This window comes from Mus caroli, unplaced genomic scaffold (assembly GCF_978045245.1).
Source record: "Mus caroli unplaced genomic scaffold, Mus_caroli_1 scaffold_1, whole genome shotgun sequence".
NCBI classification, from domain to species: Eukaryota; Metazoa; Chordata; class Mammalia; order Rodentia; family Muridae; genus Mus; species Mus caroli.
In genome coordinates this window covers 57,321,762-57,348,926 of record NW_028227256.1, presented here as the reverse complement: position 1 = coordinate 57,348,926, position 27,165 = coordinate 57,321,762, and the positions used below count along the sequence as shown (strand labels likewise).

The 27,165-nt window shown below is 37.2% G+C and overlaps 1 protein-coding gene across 29 annotated transcripts in view; it reads right to left on the bottom strand.

The window, feature by feature from the left end:
• Abi2 (abl interactor 2) overlaps window positions 1–27,165 on the bottom strand; it is an 81,740-nt gene that overhangs the window by 39,314 nt on the left and 15,261 nt on the right. For 4 of the 29 annotated variants that reach the window (XM_029476725.2, XM_029476730.2, XM_085837770.1 and 1 more), the window contains exons 2-7: window positions 19,715–19,882; window positions 13,436–13,612; window positions 11,650–11,667; window positions 5,696–5,793; window positions 2,397–2,543; window positions 1,602–1,726 (exon numbers count right to left, since the gene is read on the bottom strand). In XM_029476725.2, coding sequence (XP_029332585.1) covers window positions 1,602–1,726; window positions 2,397–2,543; window positions 5,696–5,793; window positions 11,650–11,667; window positions 13,436–13,612; window positions 19,715–19,882 — 733 coding nt within the window. The remainder of the gene's footprint in view (window positions 1–1,601; window positions 1,727–2,396; window positions 2,544–5,695; window positions 5,794–11,649; window positions 11,668–13,435; window positions 13,613–19,714; window positions 19,883–27,165) is intronic. The other 25 variants (XM_085837757.1, XM_085837773.1, XM_085837761.1 and 22 more) reach the window with 7 other exon arrangements.

Genomic DNA, 27,165 nt, shown 5'->3' with positions numbered 1-27,165 from the left:
TTAGAATTACAACAGACATATTCCAAACAGTAGTTTATCACTTAAAAAAAAAAAAAAACTTAAAACAAACATGCATACCACATTGTGTGACTTTTGTATACAGGTACTATTTGGATTACTATAATTAAATATGTTGTTTTGTTTTTGGAAACAGCAATTCTCACTACATAGCCCATTGGCTACTAGATCACTATTCTACCTTAACCTAGGCATGTTGGAATTAAAGGCATGCACCACCATATACTATGTAATATTCTATCTTGCTGGGTTTAGGGTTTGGCTTAGTTTAGTTTGGTTTGGTTTTTTATTTCTGGAGACAGGGTTTCTCTGTGGAGCTTGGCTATCCTGGAACTCACTCTGTAAATCAGGCTGGCATCAAACTCAAGAGATCTACCTGCCTCTACCTCCTGAGTGCTGTGGTAAAAGGGTGTGCCAATACACCTGGCTTATCTTGCTGGTTTTTCTATTAAAGTTTTTTTACACATGTGTAAGCCTGAAAGCGTTTATGTGTGTATATAGTGTACAAGTGTGCATGCAGATGTCCAAAGGCCAAAAGAGGGTGTTGGGATTTTCTGGAGCTGAAGTTACAGGCAGTTGTGAGCCATCCAGTCTGGGTGCAGAAACCAAGCCTAGGTCTTCTATAAGAGCAGTTAAGGGCTCTGAATCCATCAGCTGTCCCTTCAGCTGCTCTCTCAATGCTTATGTTCATGCTTTTAAAACTAAATTCAAATTCTGTGTCTTCAAACCAAACTACTGTTATCTTTCTGTTTCAAGAAAATGAAAAAGGGATGGCGAATTGGCTCAGTGGCTAAGAAAACTGACTGTTCTTCCAAAGGTCCTGAGTTCAAATCCCAGCAACCACATGGTGGCTCACAACCACCTGTAATGAGATCTGACGCCCTCTTCTGGTGTGCCTGAAGACAGTTACAGTGTACTTATGTATAATAATAGATAAATCTTTGGGTCAGAGAGAGCGGGCCCAACCAGAGCAAGCAGAGGTCCAAAAAAATTGAATTCTCAACAATCACATGAAGGCTCACAACCATCGGTACAGTGTACTCACATACATAAAATAAATAAATAAATCTTAAGAAAGAGAGCGAGAATGAGAGCGAGAGAGAGAGAGAGAGAGAGAGAGATTGAAGAAACAGTTTTTTAGAAACTGCTGGATTCTAATGCTTCTAAATTTACATTTCCCATCCTTTGTTATCAAAATGATTCTCAAACCATGTCTTCCCCATTTCCAAGAAAACACAGTTATAATACAAACATGAACCTCAAAGTACCAACTGAACTCTCACCAAAGACATAAAACAAAATAACAAAGTAGAAAAGATAGCAAAGCCATTAAGATCAGCTGGATATGTGCAGACTTCTCAAAACCTTACAGAGTGCTATGGAAGAATTCTTTAAATATTTCATTAAGAAGAAAACCCATCTTAAGAAGAATCTGGGTTTAACAGCCAGCAAAACAAACAGACACAGACAAACACACACACACAGACACACACACACATAGACACACACACACACTAAATTCAGTAACAAATTGAATTCAAATTCACAAAATAAAACCCAACAAATAACCACTAATGCTCTACCTGGAAAGACGCTTGGAGGAGATGGAGTAGGCACAGCGATGGGAACCCCCACACTACCACTTCCGCTGTTCTCCCGACTGCTGCTCCGACTACTTGGGTGGCTTCCTCCACTGCTCCCACTGCTGCTGAAGGAAGAAGAGCCACCGAAGAATGAGTATGCAGAGCACAATACCAGGATTCCCATGTATTTCTGAAACGGACATAGCTACAAGAAACGTAATTCAAAAGGCTTCCATTTCAAATAGGAATTCCTTAATAAATAAGGAGAAACTCTTGAGTTCAGTAAACTTGTTTTGATACCTATTTATAAAGTTTACCTTATAAAAAAATTTAAGTAAATTCCCTATAAATGTAAGGGCAAACTGTTGGTGCTTACACATCAAAATACTACTACCTTTTATATCCTGGCCTAATACCTATCTAAAGAAGCTTTTAGTAAATTTTACTCAATTATTTTATTTCAGTTTGTAATGGCATGGTAATATACTAATATTTTATTATGAATAGTTTTTCATCTGTAAATTTCCAGCAAAAAATAACTTGCAATTTCTATTCCTGGTTAGTAATGGTTTTTATATTAACTTAAGTTTATCTCTGGGATGTCTTTTTCACCTTCCTGGCTGTTCAAAGTTGCATCAGAACATGAGGAGAGAGAGAGGAAGAATCAGATGAGGTTTGGGAGAGTAGAGTGAGGAAAAGAACTTAGTGCTTGGAAATGAGAGAGATTAGCTGAAGTTATCTGAAGAGATCATGGTACTCTGACCATCGTGGTTTGCGCTGAGGTAGAGAAAATACCTGTAAGTTCGATTTCTTTGATTCACAGAAGCTGTCCTCACAGGGCTCTGCTGCGAGGGAGCCATATTACGGGTTGGGCTAGGTACGTAATCATTTGGTACCACTGGAGGACGCACTGGCTCCAGTGTTCGATAGGGGGAGTGCCGCCTACAAAAAGAAGAGCGTATGTATTGTGTGATTAATCAAGTCTCGGCACGGTAACTTCAGAGTTGCCAGTGAAATACAATTTGTAAGCAGAAAGAGGAAATGTGGTTTAACCCAGCTATCAATTTGTCTTTCCTTTAGCATAACTCTTCTACCAGTAGAGAGAGTTCTGGTGAGTATATAGTGTAAATTTCAGTCTCCAGCCTCATTCCTATGCTAATGTAATTTTGTTCATTTATTTTCAGAAAACACCAAGTTTTCCATTGTTTAGGCCAATGTTTTCTAGACTCTATTCTTTCCTTAGAAGAATTTGAATTACTTTAGGATCATGTTAAAATCTCCCAAATGCACTGAATGAATGCACTAATTATCTTCTTCTCCTCTCTCTCTCCCTAACCATAGATATTTAAAAATACAGATAACAAATCTAGATTTGGGGGGGTCACAAATTCCACATGATGATCAATACCAGCTGTAACTCATTTCCCTTTTTATACACTAAAGACACAGAAATTAACGATTTATTGGTACTTAAAAATGCACTATTTAATTTCATTTTTTCTTTTTTATCTTTCTCCCTCAAGTTCCATCTTAATCTCTTTCTTCCTCAGTGTTCAGTATTGAAGAGAAACTTTAAAAGACTACCTAAGTCCTTCTATCTTAGTTAAACTATAAAACCCAAACTAGATTTTATTAAAAAATTATTTCCCTTTTCCCAAATACTCCTTTCAAAGGAAGCAAATGAAAAAAAAAATCTGAAAGGAAAATAACAGGACGTAAGATGCTTCCTGGAGCGCTGGTTAGCATTCATTCAGTTCTTGTTAAGTGACCAAATCCTTTAAGACAGTGGATATCTTGCAGATGACATTACAACTTTAACAACTTTAAAAGAATTTCTTCTCTTGCAGGAGGATGCTGCTCAACTGGCCCCTGTATTTCTCAGTGATTCACTCCCCTTAAGGTTCCCAGAGTTTCTTTAAGCATTACTTTCCTTGGCCACTCAAGTTAATAGCTCACTGACTTTGAACAAGATTTTTTTTTCTTTTTTAATCTGAGACAGGGTTTCTCTGTGTAGCCCTGGCTGTCCTGGAACTCACTTTGTAGACCAGGCTGGCCTCGAACTCAGAGTTTCACCTCTTCCTGAGTGAGGCACTGTTCATCCTACTTCTCTCAAGCATTGTTCAATAAACAAAATAACAATTCAAAATAAATACTATTGTGTCAAAAGGCCAGGACTTTGAACTGAAAATAGTTTTTTAAGTATTCAAGCAACAGCTGTGTGGTGGTGGCATAGCCTTGAATCCCAATACTCAGGAGGCAGAGGCAGACAGCTCTCTCTGAGTTCGAGGCCAGACTGGTCTACAAAGAGAGCTCCAGGACAGCCAGGACTGTTACACAAAGAAATCCTGTCTTGAAAAACCAAAAACAACCATCTCTGAAATTAGAATGCACATATATAAACAAACTACAAATAATTTCATTTAAATAAGTTATAATTACTATATATGACATATAATACATATAATATGTTGGTATATGATATATGATATCTATATCAGGCAATAAATTTCTAAACTCTTACATTTTGACTATGTTTTCTGCACACAAAAATATTCCATTCTAACTTCACTACATGAGAACTATACAAAAATAATAATAATAATAATGATACGAACAGGGTTAAGGGAGAAAAAAACAACAACAACAACACAGGAGGAAGAGAATATGTTAACTAGAGAAAGACTAAAACAGCCCAGGACCATCAAATGGGCAATGGAGTTTAGCACTCTGCTCTCCAGGGAGCAGCTACACTTCTGCTAATACCCCCAAAAATGCATTACTGGCACATGAATACATACAGAAACTTTAATTTTACCAGACACTGGATAATAGCCTTAACTTAAACCCTAACCAATTCCACTAGATGGTGGACCCGAGGGAAACAAAGCCAAGGCCCCTCTGCTGTTGCCACACTGGACAGCCATTTCATACCCTCTCAAATCTAAATCTTACTTGACCTACTAGATTCTTTCCTCTTTGAGGGCAAAAAGATCATTTCAGATACACTGAATTACCTAAACTGCCTAAACTGAACTACAGGCACAAACTTGGAATCCCAGCATTCCAAAACTTTAGGTAGTGGGGGATTGCATTATGTAGTGACAACCTGGCCTAAAAACAAACACAATAAAATAGAACAAATTCATTATTAAAACCATTCTATTCCTGGTTGCATTTTTATGTTTTGTTTTCCACTGGTCAAATTGTGTCTTTCCAACATTATCCCCCATCAACTCACCTCTGTACCCTCTAAATTCAAATTGCTTTGACCAAGTTTTGAGGTGGGAAGTGCTTTTTTACTTATTTGTTTGGGGTTTTCTTCTTGTGGTTTCTTGTCTTTTTCTTTCTCTCTCTTTCTTTTTTTTCCTTTCTTTTTTTTTTTTTTTTGAGAAAATATCACAAAGACAATGGTTCTGAAAGCATCATGTCTGATAATGTTTCTAAAAATCCAATTTGTAGTACAATGACCCTAGAAAGTTGACAGAGGACAAAATACCATTCCCTTTATAGATTAAAAAAACCTAACTGCTGACAACCTGCCTAGAGGACCATAGAACATACAGTAGAGTTAAACCAGAAGTTCAGCCACCTGGCTTCTAGATTACACAACACCCACCTGAACCCGAACCTCAACGGTAAAGCTAAAGCTAGGATACGGTGCAAGAAAAGCATCAGGCTTTCCTTCTGTCAATATCTGGAAAAGAGCTAACTCCAGAGCCCAAATCAAAACTTGGAATAATATCATAACAAGTTAATCAGAATATTACAATCCACAAAGCCTCTTGACAAAGCCTAATAAATTCAACTGTAATATAAACAGATCATTAAAATGTTCAAGAAAAAGTTAGACTTCACTTTATAATTAACCATGACTTTAGGCTAGAATTTTGTCTTGATATCTTCACTACAAAAACTAATTTCTAAACAACCACTTTTAAAGTACAAAGATATGCTTATCAGAAAAAGTTATACATAAAAGATAACATTACCAAGAAAATATTCTCTCTACAATTTACATAGAGGCTGCTATGTTTTTTAACACAATAGTATTTTTTTTGTTATTTTTCCATGGTTTCTCATTACTATATACTCACCCAAGTGTCCCCTTCCCTGACATAGGGGGACTTGGGGGCTTCTGAGTTGGAGGTGTCGTACGTGGCAATCCACCCATTTTCATATTCTGGGTACTCACCTAAAAAGATGTTGAAAAAAACACAACTTAACTTCGATGCAGTGAAATTAAGTGGCTTGTGGAAAATAAAGAGGGGCAGGTTTAAAAAAGAAAAAAAAAATTAGAGGCCATGCAATTTGTATGCAATTCCTACTCTACTATTCTACAGTTGCACTCAAAGGACTCTTCCTAATAGGATTTTTCAAATTATTTTAAACTTGTATGTGAAAGATTTATTTGCCATTAGGCCATCACACCAACAGATCACTGGTTAGACTATTTGATATGACATTCAGCTAAAATTGAATAGTGTATTTATAAAAACTTTAGTGATAACAAAAAACTCAATTAGAAACAATAAGAAACAACAATTCTTTAGGGAATTGTTTTCTTTTCTTTAGATAACAAGTATATCATAAACAAAACAAATTTCCAACTAAAGATATGCAACTATGCATATGCTCAGTTATAACTAAAAATAGAAAATACAGATGAATTATATGATATACAAAGAAAAGTTCAGCCTTGTGAATCACTCTTACAATTCAGATTTAATATTCTCCTTATGAGGAAATCACCTACCTGAAAGCTACTAGCAGTTCAAGGCATTTTCCTAAGTATCTGAAACACAATGTTAGGGCTGAGGTAACCCATCACTGAGAACACAAAGGCCACTGTCATTGTGTGACTTCTAGTGGGAATGACACTCAAGCCCAAACTGAAGGCTAGTTGAGGCGTGAAGCAGTGTAAAATAGTCCTAAATCAGAGATGGACCATGACTGCATTCATAAATCTATTCCCAACTGAAATTTCAAATACAGAAAAGATGGGCAGGGCAATCTGGGACGAATGATGTCATCTAAGGAATATGTCAATACTTATAGAGAAACCCCTAAAAATCCAGTTATAAGGAATCAATAAGAAATACAGTGCAATGCAACTTCACATTGTTTGAATCCAATAGGTTAAAATACTATTCATAAAGTAGATTCATGCATGCTCTTTTTTAAGTCCCTATTATTTTGCATTGCTATCATAACACACAAATAATCTCAAATTTCTCATACTATCTTCAGAATTAAAAAAATAAAAAGACAAAAAAACAGAATTAAAACGTTATACTTACAACATAAGAGAGGAAAATATTATACCACTGAAGTTGGAACACATTTATAATTTGAATTATATTAATATACATGTATATAGTTATGAAGCCTTAGTCAGCCTGAAACTGACTGTATAGATCAGGCTGGCCTTGAACTCACAGAGATCAGTCGGTCTCTGCCTCCAGGTGTTAGGATTAAAGGCTGCACCACCATGCCTGGCCAATTTTAAAATATAAATTTTGTGAAAACAAATCTTAATTATGTCACATTGTACTAAAGCTGTCAAAATTAACTCTGACTTCAGTGGATTTTTTTAAGTTCTAAAATAATAATTGTTAACTATCCTAAAAGCAAGAAAATAAAATATCAAGCAATAAATTCTTCAAATGAGTAGCCCAGTGAACAAGTTGTGTGTGATGTTAAAACAATCTTTAATGACAAATGATACCTTTGAAATGTCATTATTTTTAAAGTAAAGCATTTATGTGTAATCCTTTTGCTGTTGCTTTTAAACAATAAATACAAACTATCAAGTAAGAAATAAATTATCCTTGCTATCTCCCTCTTCATAAACAGAGGGTATGGGAATTTTATCTTTAAAATATCAGAACACTTTCAAAAAATCAATTTACATTTGAAGAAAATGTTGTAAATAATCTGAGAAATAACCACCATAGCTTTAAAAACTGCATTATCTTGATTTAATGATACCACAAGATTTGAGTAGTAACCAAAGTCCTTTAAGCTCAACCTTAAACAACACAAAACCCAAAGTTACCGTAAGTGATGGGTAGAAGTGAACCAAACACTAAACTACAGTTCAATTTGCTAGGAACAGGAAGGAGAGGAGCAAGAATAGAAAAGGAACAAAAGAAAACTTTATTCTATACATGGGATAGCTAAGATATTTGAAAATAACTTTCCAACTATAATTTATTTTCGATTTCAATTTGTACAGTGCTTTTATTTAAATTGCAGTACCTTCTTAAAGTCTTAGAATCTACATACAAAACAAAGCTCAAAGGGAAAAAAAAAACCAGTAAAATGGTCTATAAAAGGAATACATGTATATACATATATATGTGTGTATAAACATATACACACATACATTGGCATTTGTGTGTGTATATGCGAGTCATGTTTAAACAGAAGAACCATCCATCTCTAAAAAAAATTTTTTTTTAATTTTTTTTAAAAAGTAACAGAAAAGAAATTGTTAGGGGAAGGTGGTGTGTGTGACTTTTTCTAGAAAGATGTAAACAAATGTCTATTCATCCCAGATATGGCATACAGTAACAACAAACTGCAAAGGGGGTTTATCCAAGTCTGGCTTAATGAACTGAATTAGTTCCTTACATAGAAGCATAAGTGAGTACAACCACTCTGGAAATCAGTCTGGCGGTTCCTCAGAAAATTGGACATAGTACTACCGGAGGATCCAGCAATACCTCTCCTGGGCATATATCCAGAAGATGTCCCAACCGGTAAAAAAGAAACATGCTCCACTATGTTCATAGCAGCCCTATTTATAATAGCCAGAAGCTGGAAAGAACCCAGATGTCCCTCAACAGAGGAATGGATACAGAAATTATGGTACATTTACACAATGGAGTACTACTCAGCTATTAAAAAGAATGAATTTATGAAATTCCTAGCCAAATGGATGGACCTGGAGGGCATCATCTTGAGTGAAGTAACACAATCACAAAAGAACTCACACAATATGTACTCACTGATAAGTGGATATTAGCCCAAAACTTAGGATACCCAAGATATAAGATACAATTTGCTAAACGCATGAAACTCAAGAAGAATGAAGACCAAAGTGTGGACACTGTGCACCTTCTTAGAATTGGGAACAAAACACCCAGGGAAGGAGTTACAGAGACAAAGTTCGTAGCTGTGATGAAAGGATGGACCATTTAGAGACTGCCGTATCCAGGGATCCATCCCATAATCAGCTTCTAAACGCTGACACCATTGCATACACTAGCAAGATTTTGCTGAAAGGACCCAAATATAGCTGTCTCTTGTGAGACGATGCCGGGGCCTAGCAAACACAGGAGTGGATGTTCACAGTCAGCTATTGGATGTATCACAGGCCTCCCAATGGAGAAGCTAGAGAAAGTACCCAAGGAGCTAAAGGGATCTGCAACCCTATTGTTGGAACAACATGATGTACTAACCAGAACCCCGGAGCTCTTGTCTCTAGCTGCATATGTATCGAAAGATGGCCTAGTCGGCCATCAATGGAAAGAGAGACCCATTGGACTTGCAAACTTTATATGCCCCAATATAGGGGAATGCCAGGGCCAAAAGAATGGGAATGGGTGGGTAGGGAAGTGGGGGGCGCTATGGGGGACTTTTGGGATAGCATTGGAAATGTAATTGAGGAAAATATGTAATAAAAATATTAAAAATCAAAAAAAAAAAAAAAAAGAAGAAGCATAAGTGAGGAATTGCTTACAGGAGCCTGAACAACTCACAGGCAACTACACCATCCACCAACGTCCTCACACACTGTTCAACACTTGCACATCCTTAGGGAGGACAAGGAGAGCTACCTCATGAACTATCCCTCGAGCTCTCCTCAGCATTCCAAGAGAGATGTTAGTAAACTAACCATTAACTGCTCTGAGTGGAGGTGGGAAAAGTTGTTCCACAATAGAATGTTTCACAAAGAAATCTGAGCTGAGTGGAAACAAAAGGGGCAGGGTGAAAGGAGGGAGTCAGAAAAATGGGGAAAAAAATATACATAGGCACATGTCTGTAATTTCAGCACTTGGAAGTTGAGACAAAAGAAGCATGAGTTCAAGGCCAGCTTCAGCTACACAGTGAGTTCAAAGCCAGCCTACACTATGTGAGACCCTAAAAAGAAAGGCTCTGGGGCTAGATGTAGAATTTAGAAGTCAAGTTCATACTTAATATGCTCAAAGCCCTGGGTTTGACAATACATCTTTAAAAATAAATAAATTTAAAACAGAAGGAAGAAGGATTATGTAAATTTGTATCTATATATGCATTAGAGGAAGGGGAAAACAGGCCAAGCCCATAATTTCCTGTCCAACATTATCCTTCTCTGTAGAACCATATAGTATAATTACTAGAGTAGTACAATCTGTTGGGATTCTACTGCAAAACTTTCTGGTTCTAAGAGGAAAACAAACAAACAAACAAAACCAAAAAAACATTGAGGCATCTTCTCCCAGCATAGTTCCTGTGAGATCTTTTAGGAAGCCCTCAGGGGAGCTTTCTCTTACGTGAAGCAGACTTTCAAGTCAAGGGGGAAACACCGCACATCCTAGAGCAAAGAAGCATGGGAGATGACCTCCACAACAGGCTAGCCAGTAAGAGTAAGGGATCTATTTCTTCTGTTACCACTTTTTAGGTTAACAGAGCAAGAACTAAACTTGAATACTGCCTGCTTTTTTTTTTTTTAAAGTCTAGTTCACTGTAATTTGGCCGTTTTAAACAGAAGAAACCTTCCCACAATTCCAAATTCCTGGGTTACTAGCAAGGTAAGAGCTTAGAGCCTATTTTTCAGTGACTTTATTTCCTTTTTCAGAACCACCTGCCATGACCAGGCAAAAGTTGAGTGGCCATGGTTAGTACTAAGTAATACAGTCAGTCATCTTATCTCCTGATTATCACTGACTATACCAAAGATATAGCAAACTGCAAAGCAAATACATATTTGAAAAGAAATCAGCCAACTTGTCTAAGGAAGAAGAAACTGGCTGCTGGGCAGCAGGACGCAGGCCTTTAGTCCAGCACACAGGAGGCGGAGGCAGGTGGAGCTCTGAAGCTGAGCATGGTCTCTAGACAGAGAAAGTTCCAGGACAGCAAACTTGATAAAAAACAAAAGAAAGAAGAAATGGCAAGAATTGATGAAAATCCTCTTAGTATCTGCCAGGCTTCCTGAATCACCAGAAATGCTTTCATCATGGGCCCTTCACTAAACAGCACCAGGTTTATTTTGGTTGTGTGGGATTTCTATTTGGTAGGTTTACTGGTTTCTACTGAACCAGGATCTTGTACATTCTAGGCAAGTGCAAGTGTTCTAGCACTGTGACCTCCTCTCTAGTTCTTAATTTGTATTTCTTAAGCATTATCATGAACTTTGGATGTTCTATATACAAATAATATTCACTTTTAAAAAGACGGTGAGATTGTATTGAAATATATTTTACAAACATTTTAAAAAGACTAATTCCTTTATAAAATGTACTGCAACTTAAAAAAAGGCATTATGACATGATACTTTTTTGCTTCTCAACTTTTTAATTAGAAGTCAAAAAATAATGACACACTGTTAACAAACCATATAATTAAGCACACCATTTATAGAATAAAAAGTTATTACACAGGGGGAGGGTTAAATAGAGCATATTAGTTGGCCCTCCAATCAATAACAAAATTTCAACATTTATAAAAAATCTAGCAATTTCATCTTATTAACACTTTATAACAATACAATTTATAATTCAGTTTCACAAAAGCACCCATCCATTCAGCAGATACTTGAGATACTAATACCTAATGTGTATTTGGTACTGCTCTAGGCACAAAGAACAGGGTAATGAACAAAATGTACACAAATATCTACCCTCAGGAAACATGAAGACACACAACAAAGTTGTCAGACCTGAATAAATAAATAAGAACTAATTTGTTGGTTTTAAAAGGCCAAATACAAAATATGTCTTTACTCCCCATATGTAATATTCTACATAAGAACATAGAATGGAAATCCAGCCCTGGAATCTCTTACCTTAAATCTAAGCAACCACTTAATGCATAAATGGAGCAAATAAAGAGGTAAGGAAGAAAAGCATTGAAAGGTTAGTTGGAACTTCAGGATGTGAAGACAAAAAAAAGAAAACAAAGAAAAACAAGTTAAGCAATCAGCATTAACAAAATAATGTTTCAGTAGATTATAGAAAGAGTGGTTAAAGCAGATGTGTCATGGACAGAAGTTTCATTGATGATATAAGACACTGTTTTATTCAAAACTTTAATTCCGTTAAAGAGTTCTTTAAATTAGTGAACACTACAGTACAAACAACAGAGACTACAATCCTAAAAGAAAGATATTTTAAGTATTAAAAAATAATTATACAAAAAAAAATCACCTTTTTATTATATAAACAGGCAAACACAAATCTTCTATATTCCAAGTATCATTTGGCAACAGATTCTGGTAGCAGCCTATAACATTCTATTAGCACCTGTACGTCTTCAACAAACTTTCCCCAAGTTAAAACAAATTACAGTTTAATTATCCATCTAGTTACATATCTTATTTTAATATGCTTTAATTAGTCATATATATATATATATATATATATATATATATATATGAATCAACTATGAAATTAAATATCAAGTTCCAGATAATTATGCTTTTTCAAAACTCTGAATAAGTACGGGGTATAGAGGTACACACCTTTAAACCCAGCACTCTGGAGGCAGAGGCAGGCTGATCTCTGTGAGTTCAAGGTCAGCCTGCCCTACATAATGAGTTCCAGGCCAGCCAAGGCCAAAAGAGTGAGAATCTATCTTAAAAAAAAAAAAAAAAAAAATCCAAAGCCCAAAAGTCCTCTAAAATAAAAGTTGTTTTATAAATTTATACTGCATGTTTTATTTTTACACAAACATTAAATTAAAATTTACTGATTTCTGGCCAAAACAGTGGCGTACATTTTAAATAGGTTTATATTAGAAAAATATCATATATATGAACTATGTAGCTGTAAGATAGGTATAGAATTATTCCAAGTCATACTTATGTAAATTTTACAATCACTACTAAAATATAAACTGCAAATACTGTACTTAGCTGAAGCTCTGAATGGTCTCTTAACTGCAAGAATCACCTCAGTAGAAGAACATTGTCCCGTCCCCCCTCTCCCCTGCCCCCCGCCCGGACAGCGACAGCTAGCAGGTGTGCTGACGTGCGGTGCTGGAGCGCGGGGCTGTGTGTGAGAAAGCTCCTGCTCTACTGCTGCCCCACATCCCCAATACTATAGAGCTTTGATGATGCCACTTCATATACATACTAGGTACACAAATGCATCTTTAAAAGGTGACCAAAATATAAAATGTTACAAATTTAAAGTCACCAGAAATAAATTTACAATTTTTAGCTCCACTATTCTCATCCAAAAGGTTGAGATAAAATTATTCTAGAAAAAAATTCAAATTCATATTTAGTAACATATGCTGTTCTGAAAACTAATGCCAAAAGTCTGCTGACATATTTTTGAGATAAGAAAAACATTTTAATAATATGATGGATTTTTTTCCTATCATTACTAAATCATTAAAAGATTAGAACCACTATACCATATGCTAATTGATCTAGTAAGTGATTAAGCAAATACCATTAGAAGATAACTGGTTTGAAAGGTAACAGTAAAGAAAACATAAGGAGGACACAACAAGAGTAAGCAACCTTCACAACCACAACTGTAGTTGGTCCTTCAGGCAATTAAATGAACTTTAATTTCCTAGGGTTCCATTAGAGCTTTAGAAAGCTTGACAGAAACTACACCTACCTTCACTCCATGTCCAATGTCATCTAAAATTGTGTAGTCAATAGGTTTTCGAATATAACGAACTGGCCGCTCAAGGTTGGCTGGCGCAATAATCTTATGGGTTCTTGAAGTGTTTTTATTGGTGGTCAAAATACCAATTTCTCTTCTTGCAACTTTCTCTTTATGAATATCAACTGTCTGTAAGATATAATATAAATAAGACAACACAAAGACAGATAGCCCTGGTATCCAAATAAATAATAATCAAATGCCTAGAGATTCAACAATCCTTCGTATTCATTTCATAAACCACCTTTTCTCTAGACTATTGTCTTTATTCATTTTTAACCTAATGCAAGGGTCACCAAAGCATGCCTTCAAATATAACCTGGCACACCACCTGATTTTTACAGCCCACAAGTTAAGAGCAGAACTTAGAATGTGCATGTGTACATGTCTGCATGAATGCCTATACAAATATGTACACACATATAGGTGCTAGTGTGTGTGTTCACATGGAAGGGGTGTACATATGTATATACATGCTTGTGCATGTGGAAACCAGAGGTCCACTTTGAGTATCATTTTCCATGAGCTGCCTCCCTTGTTTATTTCTGAGTCTCCTGCTAGGAGACTCAGACAAATTAGGTCTTACTAATTTGTCTGAGCTGGCTGACCACCTAGTCCCAGGCACTGTTTGTTTCTGCCTCCTGGCATGGAGATTACAGGTGCACCCATCTTTTTCCATGGGCTTTGGGACAGAACTCAAGTCCTTATGGATGTGCAGCAAACACTGGAGCAACTGAATCATTTCTCCAACCCAGAGTGATCATTTTCAACAGAAAATAAAAATAAGAAAAAATTAATAAAATAAGGAGCCAGGCATGGTGGTGAATGACTTTAATTCCAGCACTTAAGAGGCTGAGGCAGGGGCTGGTGAGATGGCTCAGTGGGTAAGAGCACCCGACTGCTCTTCCAAAGGTCTGGAGTTCAAATCCCAGCAACCACATGGTGGCTCACAACCATCCAAAATGGATCTGACTCCCTCTTCTGGAGTGTCTGAAGACAGCTACAGTGTACTTACATATAATCAATAAATAAATCTTAAAAAAAAAAAAAAAAAAGAAGCTGAGGCAGATAGATCTTTTAAGTTTGAGGCCAGCTTGCCTGCTCTACATAGAGAGTTCAAAGACAGCCAGGACTATGTGGAGGGACCCTATCTCAAAAAACAAACAATAAAAACAAAAAACAAAGAAACAGCAGAATAATCTTGTTATATTTTTAAATAACATATTAGTATAATCTAATATTATTTAAATACTACAAAGAAGGGACAAGACTAAAATATAAATATTACCAATGGGGATCAAGGGATAGGGTGAGGGAGTATACCATTTGCCTAACATTTACAAGTCCCTGACTGAATTCCCAGCATCCACCTCCTCCCCTCAAAAACATCATTTGACAGAAAAGCTTGTTTGCTTCAGCAAGTTGCTTACATCTTATTAACACAACATTGATCACATATTTCATTAGAATTTATCAAGTGCTCACACATTCATAGTACAAATGATAATATTTTTATTTATATTCTTTAATTATTTGCTAACAAATAATACATTTCTCATGAAACACTAATGTAGCATTTCACATAAGTTATAATTTTGTAATCTATAAGTAACAAATATTTTTAAGGCAATACAACAGAAAGATAAGAATGAAAGTACATAACTGACTTGAGTCGAACTTGAGTCATATCCATTACTGTGCTGTGATGGGTAGACATAACCTATAATACTTCCCCACTCTGAAATAAGCCAAACTGTCTAATGTTGCCAAACATCTCCCTGAGGGTAGAACTGCCAAGATCAAATACCAGAGATCTAGAAAAACTTCTAGCTTGTTTCTTACATTACTTACTCAAGTAACAATTGTGACTGCCTACACTGGCTAGACTTTATGTTAACTTGACATAAGCTAAAGTCATCTGAGAGAAGGCAACCCCAATTGAGGAAAATGGATCCATAAGATCGGGCTGTTGCCGAGTCCTGGGTTCTATAAGAAAGCAGGCTGAGCAAGCCAAGAGGAGCAAGTCAGTAAGCAGCTCCCCTCTAAGGCCTCTGCCACAGCATCTTCCTCTGCTCCAGCGTTTGAGTTCTTGCTCTGTCTCCAATGATGAACTGAGATAAGTAAGTATAAGTAAAATAAATCCTTCCCTCCCAAGTTGCTTTGGGTCATGGGGTCTCATTACAGTGGATCTCTAAGACACTGCCGAAGAACAGATATTTAGTGTCATTAACTACTTTTCATCGTTAATTTTTTAAATGTTTACAATAAGAAAGATAAAGAAAATTAAAAAGTATTAAGTTGTATTCTTGTTACCTCAGATTGAACTGCATGAATTCTTATGAGAATCAAATTTTAATTTTAGAGAAGTAGTGTGTTTCTATTTAGTGCTTGAATAAAAGCTTGTTGACAAACACAAAATCTACTTCAGGAATAAGAAAAACATTGGTTCAAAAAATTTAGAGGTTTTCAACAATCACCTACAATCCTATAATCCCAGCACTTAAGAGGTTGGAAACAAGGTTCAAGGCCTGCCTTTACTATACAATGAAATCAAGCCAGCTCTGGGACAAGATATGGTGGCACAGAGGCAGATGGGTCTCCATGAGTTCAAGGCCAGGCTGACCTAGAAAGCAAGTTCCAGGACAGAGAAAACTGGTCTTGAAAATCCCACCCAAGGGGAGAGGAGTGGCAGAAAAAGGTGTCTTGCTTTTAGACAAGGAGAGCTTGGAGGACAATATGTAGCTAACAAGACACCCCTGGTTTAGATGGCGGATCTGCCAGGATTTGCCACTGGAGAAGTTGTATATAGTATAGCTTTCAAAATTAGGATGCTAGTTGCTGTATCCAGCGACTGGGTTACCTGCAGATTCTGAACTAAAAAAAAGGAAAAGAAAAGCCCACCTTTCCCACCAAAAAAGCCCTAAAATGCAACAAATAGCAAATATATTTTTGATATATATATATCAAAGTAATAGAACATCAACCCATACTTATCAACTTAAAAGGTTTTTAGGGGCTGGAAAGATGGTTCAGCAGGTAAGAGCACTGGCTGCTTCCAGAGGACCTAGGATTATAGGATTAATTCCCAGCACCCACATGGCAGTTTACAACTGTCTGTAACCCCAGTTGCAGGAAACTGGATACAATATTTTGGTCTCTTTGGGGACTAGGTATGCATGGGTATATAAACATATAAGCAGACAAAACATCCACACACACCAGGTGTGGTGGCGCACGCCTTTAATCCCAGCACTTGGGAGGCAGAGGCAGGCGGATTTCTGAGTTCGAGGCCAGCCTGGTCTACAAAGTGAGTTCCAGGACAGCCAGGGCTACACAGAGAAACCCTGTCTCAAAAAACCAAAAAAAAAAAAAAAAAAAAAAAAACATAATGAATATTTTTAAAAAGGTTCTTAGAAAGTGGTTGTAACCTCAAGCCTACACACCCACACACACCTGTGTACATGCTCACATACAAATACAATTTAATTATTAAAGCAAGTTCTACAAAATTTTAAATTTTGAGGCTGCTCTTGCATCCTACACATATCCTTTATCCATCCATCTCTCCAACTCATGCAACACACTAAGGTGCACTCAGACAAACACAGGATCTTCTGTAGAGTTACAGGCCTCACTCTACATGCACTGATCTCTAGAAACATTCACAACAACTTTGAGGTTTGCCAATGCTGGCCTACTAACCTCTTTCAACTTCTCTCCTACTTCCCACTTATTCCATCTGAATAGCTTATTTCTAGCATCATTATTAAATGTCAACATGTAATATGCAAAAGGCAGTAGGGCTGGAGGGTGGCTCAGTTGAGGAAATGCTGGAGTTGTACAAGCATAAAAACCATGAGCCCCACATAGCAGCAAAGTGTGGCAGTGCACTCCCAAAATCACAACACTGGGAGCAGACACGGGAGACTCCTGAGACTTGTGACCAGCAGTCTAGCCTGTAAGCTCAAGATTCAGTAAGAACATGATAAAACAAAAAATTAAGGCTGGAGAACAATTGAAGAAGACATCCATCATCAACCAGTTAAAGTTTTTAAAACTGCTTTACAATTAAATTAGCTTCCCAACGTGGCTTTTTTTTTTTTTTAAAAGATAAAAGTCTTGTTATGAAGCACAGACCAGCTTTGAATGCCTCTTCAGGGCTCATATCAGAGGTACTTCCCAGGAACAAAATAACTTTAAATGGACTAAAAATGCAAAAAATGATTGTGAAAGCCATACCAACAGACATTGAGAATTTATATAAAGAGAATCTAAAAACATGATAATGTGTTTTAATGGTGGTGATAATGAAAGCTATACCAAGAGACAGCCATTGAGAACTTCTATAGATTCTAACTACATGAGAGTATGTGTTTCAATGCTAAAAGAGCAAAATCTCAAATTCTACACCTATTATGACCACAGATATATATTTTTTAAGATTTATTTATTTTATGTATATGAGTACACTGTAACTGTGTTCATGCACACCAGAAGAGGGCATCAGATCTCGTTACAGATGGTTGTGAGCCACCATGTGGTTCCTGGGAATTGAACTCAGGACCTCTAGAAAGAAGAGCAGCAAGTGTTCTTAACCTCTGAGCCATCTCTCCAGCCCCACAAGCTATAAAGAAAAGTGGACTGTGAAGAAGGAGGGCATAAGTGAAAAGCTTGGGCAATAGTAAAAAGCTTGTTTTTCCATTTCTTCTCGATATTTTCGTAAAGATGGCTTTTCTTTTATGTAACAAGTTCAAACTTCACTGTAAAGAACTTGTATATTGAAGCATGCAGTGACATTAGCCAGACCCATTAGTATACAACTCAATGGTCACCTGTACAGTTAGAACAGTCATGCTGAGGCCATGGAGTGTGCTTTGAGTTTTACACTTGCACTATAACTGACATGTTTACATACTTATCTAACACACACACACTCAAAAAAAAAAAAAATACACCAAAGTTAAAGCACGACAAACAATTACCTGTAGAGATCTTTTATGACTCTTATCTGCATCCTATCCTCCCTTCTCCCCTAATACTACCCTTTCTTGTTCTCCATATTTAACACTTATTTCAAAGTCTCATGTAAAGACATTTTTATAAGGTTTGCTAGTCTCCTAAACTTACCCATTTTGCAAGCATGGCTCGTAGGACTCATTCTAGTAAACATAATACCTGGCCTAAGTGGGAGTTTAGCTCAGTAACAGAGTGGTTGCCCAGCACACATAAGGCTTCAAATTCAATTCCAACACCACTGTGGTGGCTTGAATAAAAATAGCTCCCATAGACGCATATACCTGAATATATATTTGAAAGTAGAGAGTGGTGCTATTTTGCAGTGATTAGGAGGTGTGGCCTTGTTGGAGGAAATATGTCACTAGGGGTGTGCTTTGGGGTTTCAAAATGTTCAAACCAAGCCCAGAGGACTTTCTGCCTGCTGCCTGTGGATCTGGATACAGAGCTCATAGCTACTCTCCAGCACTATGTCTGACTGTCTGCCACTGTACTTCCCACCATGGTGATAAAAGACTAAACCTCTGGACTGTAAGCCAGCTCCAATCAAATGCTTCCCTTTATAAGAATTGCTGTGCTCACCATGAGACACTATTCTCACAGGAAAAAAAACACTGACTAAACCACCAAAGGGGAGTTTTAAAAGCCTACTAACAGGAGAAAAAATTAAATTAGCCACCAAGCTATTAAATCATTATTTTTAAAGCAATAATGACACCAAACAAAAAAAAAAAAATCTGTCAAAAAAAAAAAAATACCTGGGTGGTAGTGGTGCACTTCTTTTTAATTCCAGCACTCAGGACAAAGAGGCAGGTGGATCTCCATGAGTTTAAGGCAAGCCTGGTCTACAGAGTGAGTTCAAGGACAGCCAGAGTGACACAGAAAAACCCTGTCTCAAAAAACCAAAAATAAAATAAAATACCAAAATTTTCACTTCAGGAGTGATTATGTTACTGAGGCAACTGAGTTTTAATAAAATCCATCAAAATTTACTTTTCTGTCAAACTATAAAGATAATAACATCACAGCAGGACATAAAGTGAGTAAGTAAAACAATAAATAAAAAATTCAATTAAAAAAGATAACATCACAAAAAGAATCATAAACAATGCAATACTAAGTTAATATGTTGCAAATACATACACATTAACCTGCACAACAAAGGCAGTCAACAGGCTGTGTGTTGCTCATAGGCAAACAAACTGAACATGGTCTCACTTGTGAAATATGGTTGATTGAAGACTCCATCCTCCGTAACTGTGATGCCTGGATATCCAACATCTGTAGGACATTGTTGGCCAAGGTGTTTATCAGATACGCAACACTTGCTAAGGATTGAGTGGTGTAGGCTTTGGTTTCTTCTAGGGCTCGCTGCTTATCTGGTGACTGTGAAGGAGGAAAACAGTGACCTTCAATTTAAAGATAATTAACTTCTAGCAAACTAACTTAGTCATTTAAACCACAATGCTACTAAACCTATACCAAGTTAAAAATATTCTGAAAAACATCATTGTTATGCAATTCCAAAACTAAATGATTCAATGAGTTCACTGATATTTTCAAGTTAACTATACATTTTTATATATACATTTTTATAAGTACAAATAAAGTTCTAAAGCTAGTATTTAAAATCTGAGTTCCAGTGTATACTTTGAGCAATGACAGCACATACACATCTTCCCAATTTAACTACTTAGGCAGCATTGACATGAATGTACAAATACTTATTCTACTTTCTTTTGATTTCCTTTCATTCTCACACACAAAATGTGTTTGATCAAAGTATTAATAATGATAAATAAAATGGCTGATAATAAAAATAATTATAAAATTGAAATGTGAGGCTACTCTGTTCTCATGGGGTAGAAATTGCCAATGTCGGACCTTTCTTAGCAGTCAGTAGCGCCTATCTCACAACTTCCACAACCCAGAAGTCTTATTTGAAAAACAGGGATTGTGCAGCAAGAAGTAACCAAATGACTATTTTCCAGGTTACTGCAGACCAACAGTAGTGACATATTTTATTTTGCCACCTACAGGAAGATTCTGTGGTGCATGATAAAGCTAAGCCATGTTTCTGATTCAGAAACCCTGTATGTTAGTACCATCATTAATATAAACTACAATAGTCACCATTTCTCAATTACAAAGCAGAGAGGGTACATCCCTGATTCAATCACTCCAAGAAAATGAAAAATTGCACAGAAAAATGAAAAAAAACTGATATGAAGTCACTTTCTAAAGCGTAAATCCCTGTATACAGCTGTCACTGCTCAAAGTATACACTGAAATACAGTGATAGGACTTACCAGAAGTCTACTACAGTCCCAATCACATCTCTCCTACAGTCTACAAAGCATGGATACAAATTTCTCCATGGATTGGAAGAAAGAAAAAAGAAAAGTCTTTAGAAGTAATTTAAAATAACCAAATTAACACCATATTATCATGAAAAGAGTTAAGGGGGAAAAAAGAAGAAGAAAGTCAAGTAAAATCAAAGTGAAAAAGACAAATTATAACTGATACCACAGAGATACAAAAGCTTCCTAGGAACTATTATGAACAACTATATGCCAATAAATATAAAAACCTAGAACCAGATTTGTGGGTACACACAGCCCCCACCAAAACAGAACCAGGAAGATGCACATAACTAACCTACCAAGAACAAACAGTTAAGAGTGAATCATAACACAGGTTGTCCAAAAAGTAAAATAATAATAGTACTAGATGGTTGCACTGATGAATTTTACTAAACTTTCAATGACAAAATAATGACAAATCATGTTATCATATACACACCTTGTAGCCTCCCCCAGCCTTGAGCAGGCAGATTCAGACCTTTTGCTGCCACTGAGACCTCCTGGGGTGGAGCCTTCCCACCTAGATGGTTTTATTGTTCTGTCACCTGCAACTGCTCTTCTCCAAGACTGCTACCTGCTGAGAGGCTAAACCTGCCTTCCAGAGAAATTCTGAGACAGCCCCAGGCAAACTGGCAATTGACACCTTACTGCCAAACTAGTGCTGTCAGTCTAATTGCTTACAGGCTGTCGACAAGCATCAAGAATGGATCAGCGGGAGATGGGCTTTCCCCCTTTATAAGCACAGACTCTTAGTAAACATTGGGCCTTGATCAGAAATCTGTCTTGGTTTCCTTTCTTCTCTCGCCATTTCCTCCCTTACAGCTCCAGCCTCCCACTCAGGAATCCAGTTCCTGTGGCTAGTACTTGGGAGGCTAAGGCAGTAAGATTTCAAGTTCAAGGCAAGCCTAGGCCACAACACCAGATTGTCTATACAAGCAACAACAAAACCAATGTCAATCCTCTTCAAACAGTTCCAAAGTATAGAAAGGAAGTCAACTCCCCAGACACAACACAAAAAATTCTACAGGCAGGTATTCCTATGCACATATAGATGTAAAACTTCTCAACAAATTACCAAGTCAAATACAAGAGCATGATCATGGGAGACTTACTCTACAGATGCAAAAATAATTCAGCATGAAAATTAGTAAATAAAATACCTCAAATTAACAAAGTGAAGGCTCAAAGAATGTGCAATCATCTCCACAGATATAAAAAAGCATTTGATAAAACCCCTTTGTGGTGGCTTAAATGAAAATGGCCTCCAGACTCATACTTAGGTGTAGCCTACTTGAGTAGGCGTGGCCTGGTTGGAGGAAGTGTGTCACCGGGGGTGGGCTCTGGGGTATCAGAAGTTCAAGATAGGCTCAATGGCTCACCCTCTCTTCCTGCTACTTACAGAACCAGATTCACTGACTATGTACTGCCATGCCTCCTGCCATGACCACAAAGGACTAAATCTCTGTAAGCCAGCACCAACTAAATACTTTCCTTAAGAGTTACCATGGCCATGGTTATCTCTTCACAGTAATAAGACACCCTAAGATACCCTTCATGACTTTAAAAAAAAAAAAAAAAAACTACAAAAATTTAGGTATAGGAGAGAGAAACTTCAAGCTAGGCAATGGTGACACACACTTTCAATCTTTAATCTTGAAAACACAAAAACAGAAAACAGTAAGTACTACAGATGATGACAATCCCCACAATCTACATTAAGCTTTTTTGTGTTTTTGTATAGTTTGTTCTAGATTCCCTATAAAATTTAAAGCGCATTCTAGTTCTGTGGAAAATGCCATTGGCTTTTTATAGAAATTGCATTGAACCTGTAGATTGCTTTGGATAGAGTAGACATTTTTGCAAATTTCTATCTCCAGAACTCACTGGCCAAAGCCTAGCCAAAAAAGTGAGCTTATGTTTCAGTGAGAATATCCTGTCTCAAGTCAAAAGGTGGAGCTCAAGAGAGGAAAATACCAAACACTTTCCACCATCATCCATATGTACCCACAGAAGCTCAAGTACTTCCAAAACTCACATGCATGTACCATACACATACACTTACCATAAACATATGTACACCACACATATTTGCCCAACACACATACACAGTATACACAAACCACGCAAACATACAATTTCCACACATATATATATATAAAACATACCATACATACTACATATAAAAAGCACACACATACATATGCATACACCACACATACACAAAACACACACAATACACCAGACATACACACAACACACATATGCAGAGCACATATACATACATATGTGTACACCACACATATATCAAGACACATACATACAGCACATGCCCAAAAGTACAAACAAAAAAATCAATTTTTTTTTATCTTAACATTAAAAACAAAGCTAGGTGTTGTGCATGTGCCTTTAGTGTCAGAATTCGGGAGGCAGAGGCAGGCAGATCTCTGTAAATTCAAGGCCCAGCCTAGTCTATATTGCAAGTTTCAGAACAGCCAGAGCTACAGAGTAAAACCTTGTCTTAAAACACCAAAATAGAAGGGGGTGGGAAGAAGGAAGGGGAAAGGGAAAGGGAAGGAGAGAAAAAGATTATTTTGACGGAACACAAAAGAAAGAGGACACATTGTGGTGGTCAATTTTCCCTTTCCACCATGCAGGTTCTAAGGAGCAAGCTTGACTTATCAAGCTTGGAGCAAGTGCATTGACCCTCTGACCTGTCTCCCTGGCCCTCAGGTTTCATTCCTTCCTCAGCTATCACTTCCAGCACTGCATTTTAAATATTTTACCTCTTATAATTCTCCCAATAATCATTTCTGTTTACATGGAATATTGCCCTTGTACATACACCACCTCAGTGTATCCATAACTCATTATCACCTTCCTTTAAAATTATCTCATACAGTGCTAACAAATCACTATTCTCTCCTGTTGGACACTGCCCAAGTCTCTACATCACACCTATCCACATGCCAAACCACTTCCATTCTACCTATGGTTTCTTTGGAGGCATACTGGCCACATACTATCCTAGTTATTGCTCACTTATATTTCTATACTAGTTTCCAGGACTGAGCATAGAGTATTAAAACATGGTCCAAAAATTTCATCTTTCTAAATAAGCTGAAACCTCCATACCTTCCTCTTACCTCTTAATTGTAAACAGACTCCTCTATTTACATCTACAGCCTTCTCTAGTAAGGCATACAAGTTACTTCTCATTCAACTTTAGCAGGTCTTCACTTACAGAAAAATTAGTTTTATGGTTCTCAAAATATGGATCATAGTTTCCTACCTTTGTGTTCTTCATCTAGAATAGTTTTTGCCAATAACCTATAGCCTGCCTTAATTTCTAGGAAAACTTTCCTGATTGACACTTAACAAACCTCCTCAGGCACTTATTACAGACTTACATACAGCAATACATGCATGTTTCACTGCTCAAACTCACATTATTCCATAGGGTAAGCCTCTTCAAACAGATGGTAACCTGACACATCTTTGAATCTTACATCTTTGAAGTAATGTTGAATCACCATTACTTCTTTTCTATTACCTTTGTTGTTGGTGGTGGTGGTGGTAGTGGTGGTGGTGTTTACAGTGATGGGAATCAAACTCACATGCTAACCATGCACTGAACTTCTGTGCTCACCCCAAGCCTCACCCATTATCTCTTTAATGGGTAATGTATAAGTTTCATTTTTCTACCATTCTAACGGTTTAATTACATTCTTTTTCTTCAGCATGTATAAAGAATTATATTCTTTCTATGTTGGTAAGATATGTTTTCTCCATGTCAAAGTTTTCAGAGCCTAAAGAAGGACATCCACAAAAATGAAGCATTTAACCCAGCCTTCCAAGACAAGGCATTCTCCTTCCAGTCACAAGGGGAGCCAAACCCTAAGGGGAACTGGGCACAGGCTGGGTGTTCGCTGATCCTCCCAGCTAAACAGACAGAGGCAGCTCAGAGCTCAGCCCAGCAGGAACTCACATGGCCTATTTCCATCACCTAATGAAGGAGAAAGACAGAAAACTGGGTCCCCAGAAGCTTTAACACCACCCAAATGACTTACTGTGTACTGAAGAAGGGGAAATTAAACTTGCATTTCAATTTGATGTGTTTCTAGAGCAACAGCAAGTGCACATAAGAACCCTGCACATTCTCTGGAGGCACTTGACTGCAGTATTTCTAACACTTCTAACACTTGTCTCTTACTGTTACTTACCTCACTGTTTTGCTTCTACTAAATAGCGCCACAGATTTGGTCCAAAAACAGGGTGCAGATGACCCAGAAGGTACAGGAAAATAATATTTTAAAAACAAGAATAGAATACACAAGAGGGAATTCTCTGCACACAATGCCCTTTAAGATGGCTCAGCAGGTAAAGAAAGGCACTTGCTATCAAAACCTGAGCCCAGAAATTCTGGAATGTACAAAACTCATAAGGCCCCTCCACAAGTCACAGAGAGCTCTGAGAATGCAGATTTCATGAATTATCACCCAGGCAGAGATGGTGTTGTAGCTGATGCAACTGCCCATGAGCCATCTCTGCTCCTCAAATTGGCCTCTCATTCAAATTCTTGTTACAGCTCTAAAAATAAATAAAAACAAGGAGGTTGGAAAACTGCCTCATGGTTAAGGACACTTGTTGCTCTTGCAGAAGTGAACTTTAGTTCCCAGCACCCACAATAAGCATCTCACAAGTGCCTATAATTCCAGCTTCCGAGGATCCAAGGCCCTCTTCTGGCCTCCACATGCACTACACTGAAGTGTGTATACACACACACACACACACACAAATTTTTTTTAAAGATAATTCAGTAAAGTAGCAGGATACAAAATTAACAAAGATTAGTATCCTTCCTATATACAAATAAGAGACTAAGAAGAAGCCAGGGAAACAATACCTTTCACAGTAACTGTGATGGCTTCTCCTAGTTGTCAACTTGGCTACATCTGGAATGAACTACAATCCAGAAATGGGGGTGGGGGGGGCCAATACCTATATAAGATTATTTTTGCTTGGGTGAATCCACTTTTAGCCTAGACCTTTGAAGTAGGAAGACATAAACTTTTGATCTGGATCTTGTAGCAGGATAACATTAACCTGGGCCACACCTGCTGGAAGCCTATACAATACAAGGACATAGAGAAGGAAGCTTTTGCTCTGTGCCTGCTTGCTCTGGCCTTGCTAGCAAGTCCTTCACTGACTTTAGAGCCTACTTCTTCAGAATTCCAGCATCTATTGAAGACCAGCTGAGACATCCAGCCTTGTGGCCTGAACAACTCCTGGATTCTTGGACTTTCCATTCATAGCCCATTATTGTTGGATGAGTCAGACCACAGCTTATAAGTGATTCTAATATAGTCACTTTATAAGTTCTTCTAGAGAACCCTGCTCACTACAATAGCCTTTAAAAAAAAAATGTTTTGGAATAACTAACAAAGTGAAAGATGTGTATAATAAAAATGTAAGAGATTGAAGGAAGAAGTCATCAAAAGATAGAAAGATGCCCCATGCTTATGATTGGTAAGGCTAATATTGTAAAAATGGTCATTCTACCAAAAAGAATCTATAAATTGAATGCAATCTGCCATCAAAATTCCAACACAATTCTTTACAAAAATTGAAAAAATAATCTTAAACTTCATATGGAAACAAACAAAAAACAAAACAAAACAAAACAAAAAAAACAGGATAGCTAAAAATAAAACCAAAAAAAAAAAAAGTGTTGCTCACCGTTACTAATTTTAAACTACACTACAAGGCTATAGTAATAAATAAGTAAATAAACAGTATGGTATTGCCATAAAAACAGATACATTGCTCAACTGAATAGAATTAAAGACATGGACCTAAGTCCACATACCTACTGACAACCTGATTTTTTTTAAACAAAGAAACCAAAAATACATACTGAATGGTGCTAGTTAAACTGCATAGGTGCATGTGAATGAATTAAAATAGATCCTTATGTCACCCTGCACAAAATTCAACTCCTATTTTTATGTCAACTTGATACAAGCTAGAGTCATCAGAGAAGAAGGTACCACAGTGTGGAGAGCCGTGCCGTGAGCAATCGCCATTATAAGATGGCGCTGGCTTCCGCTGTGCCTAACTAGTAAACAAGCCTTGTGCCCAAGTGCGAGGGTGAACTCACGCCTAGTCACTGCCCATCTCGGGGCATAGTAATGAGGTGATGGGCAAGCAACCAATCAGGTGCTGACATGCCACATCAGGTGCTGAAACGCCACGCTGAAGGCTATATAAGCAGCACCATTTTCCAGGGTCAGGGTCTTCCCTCCTTAA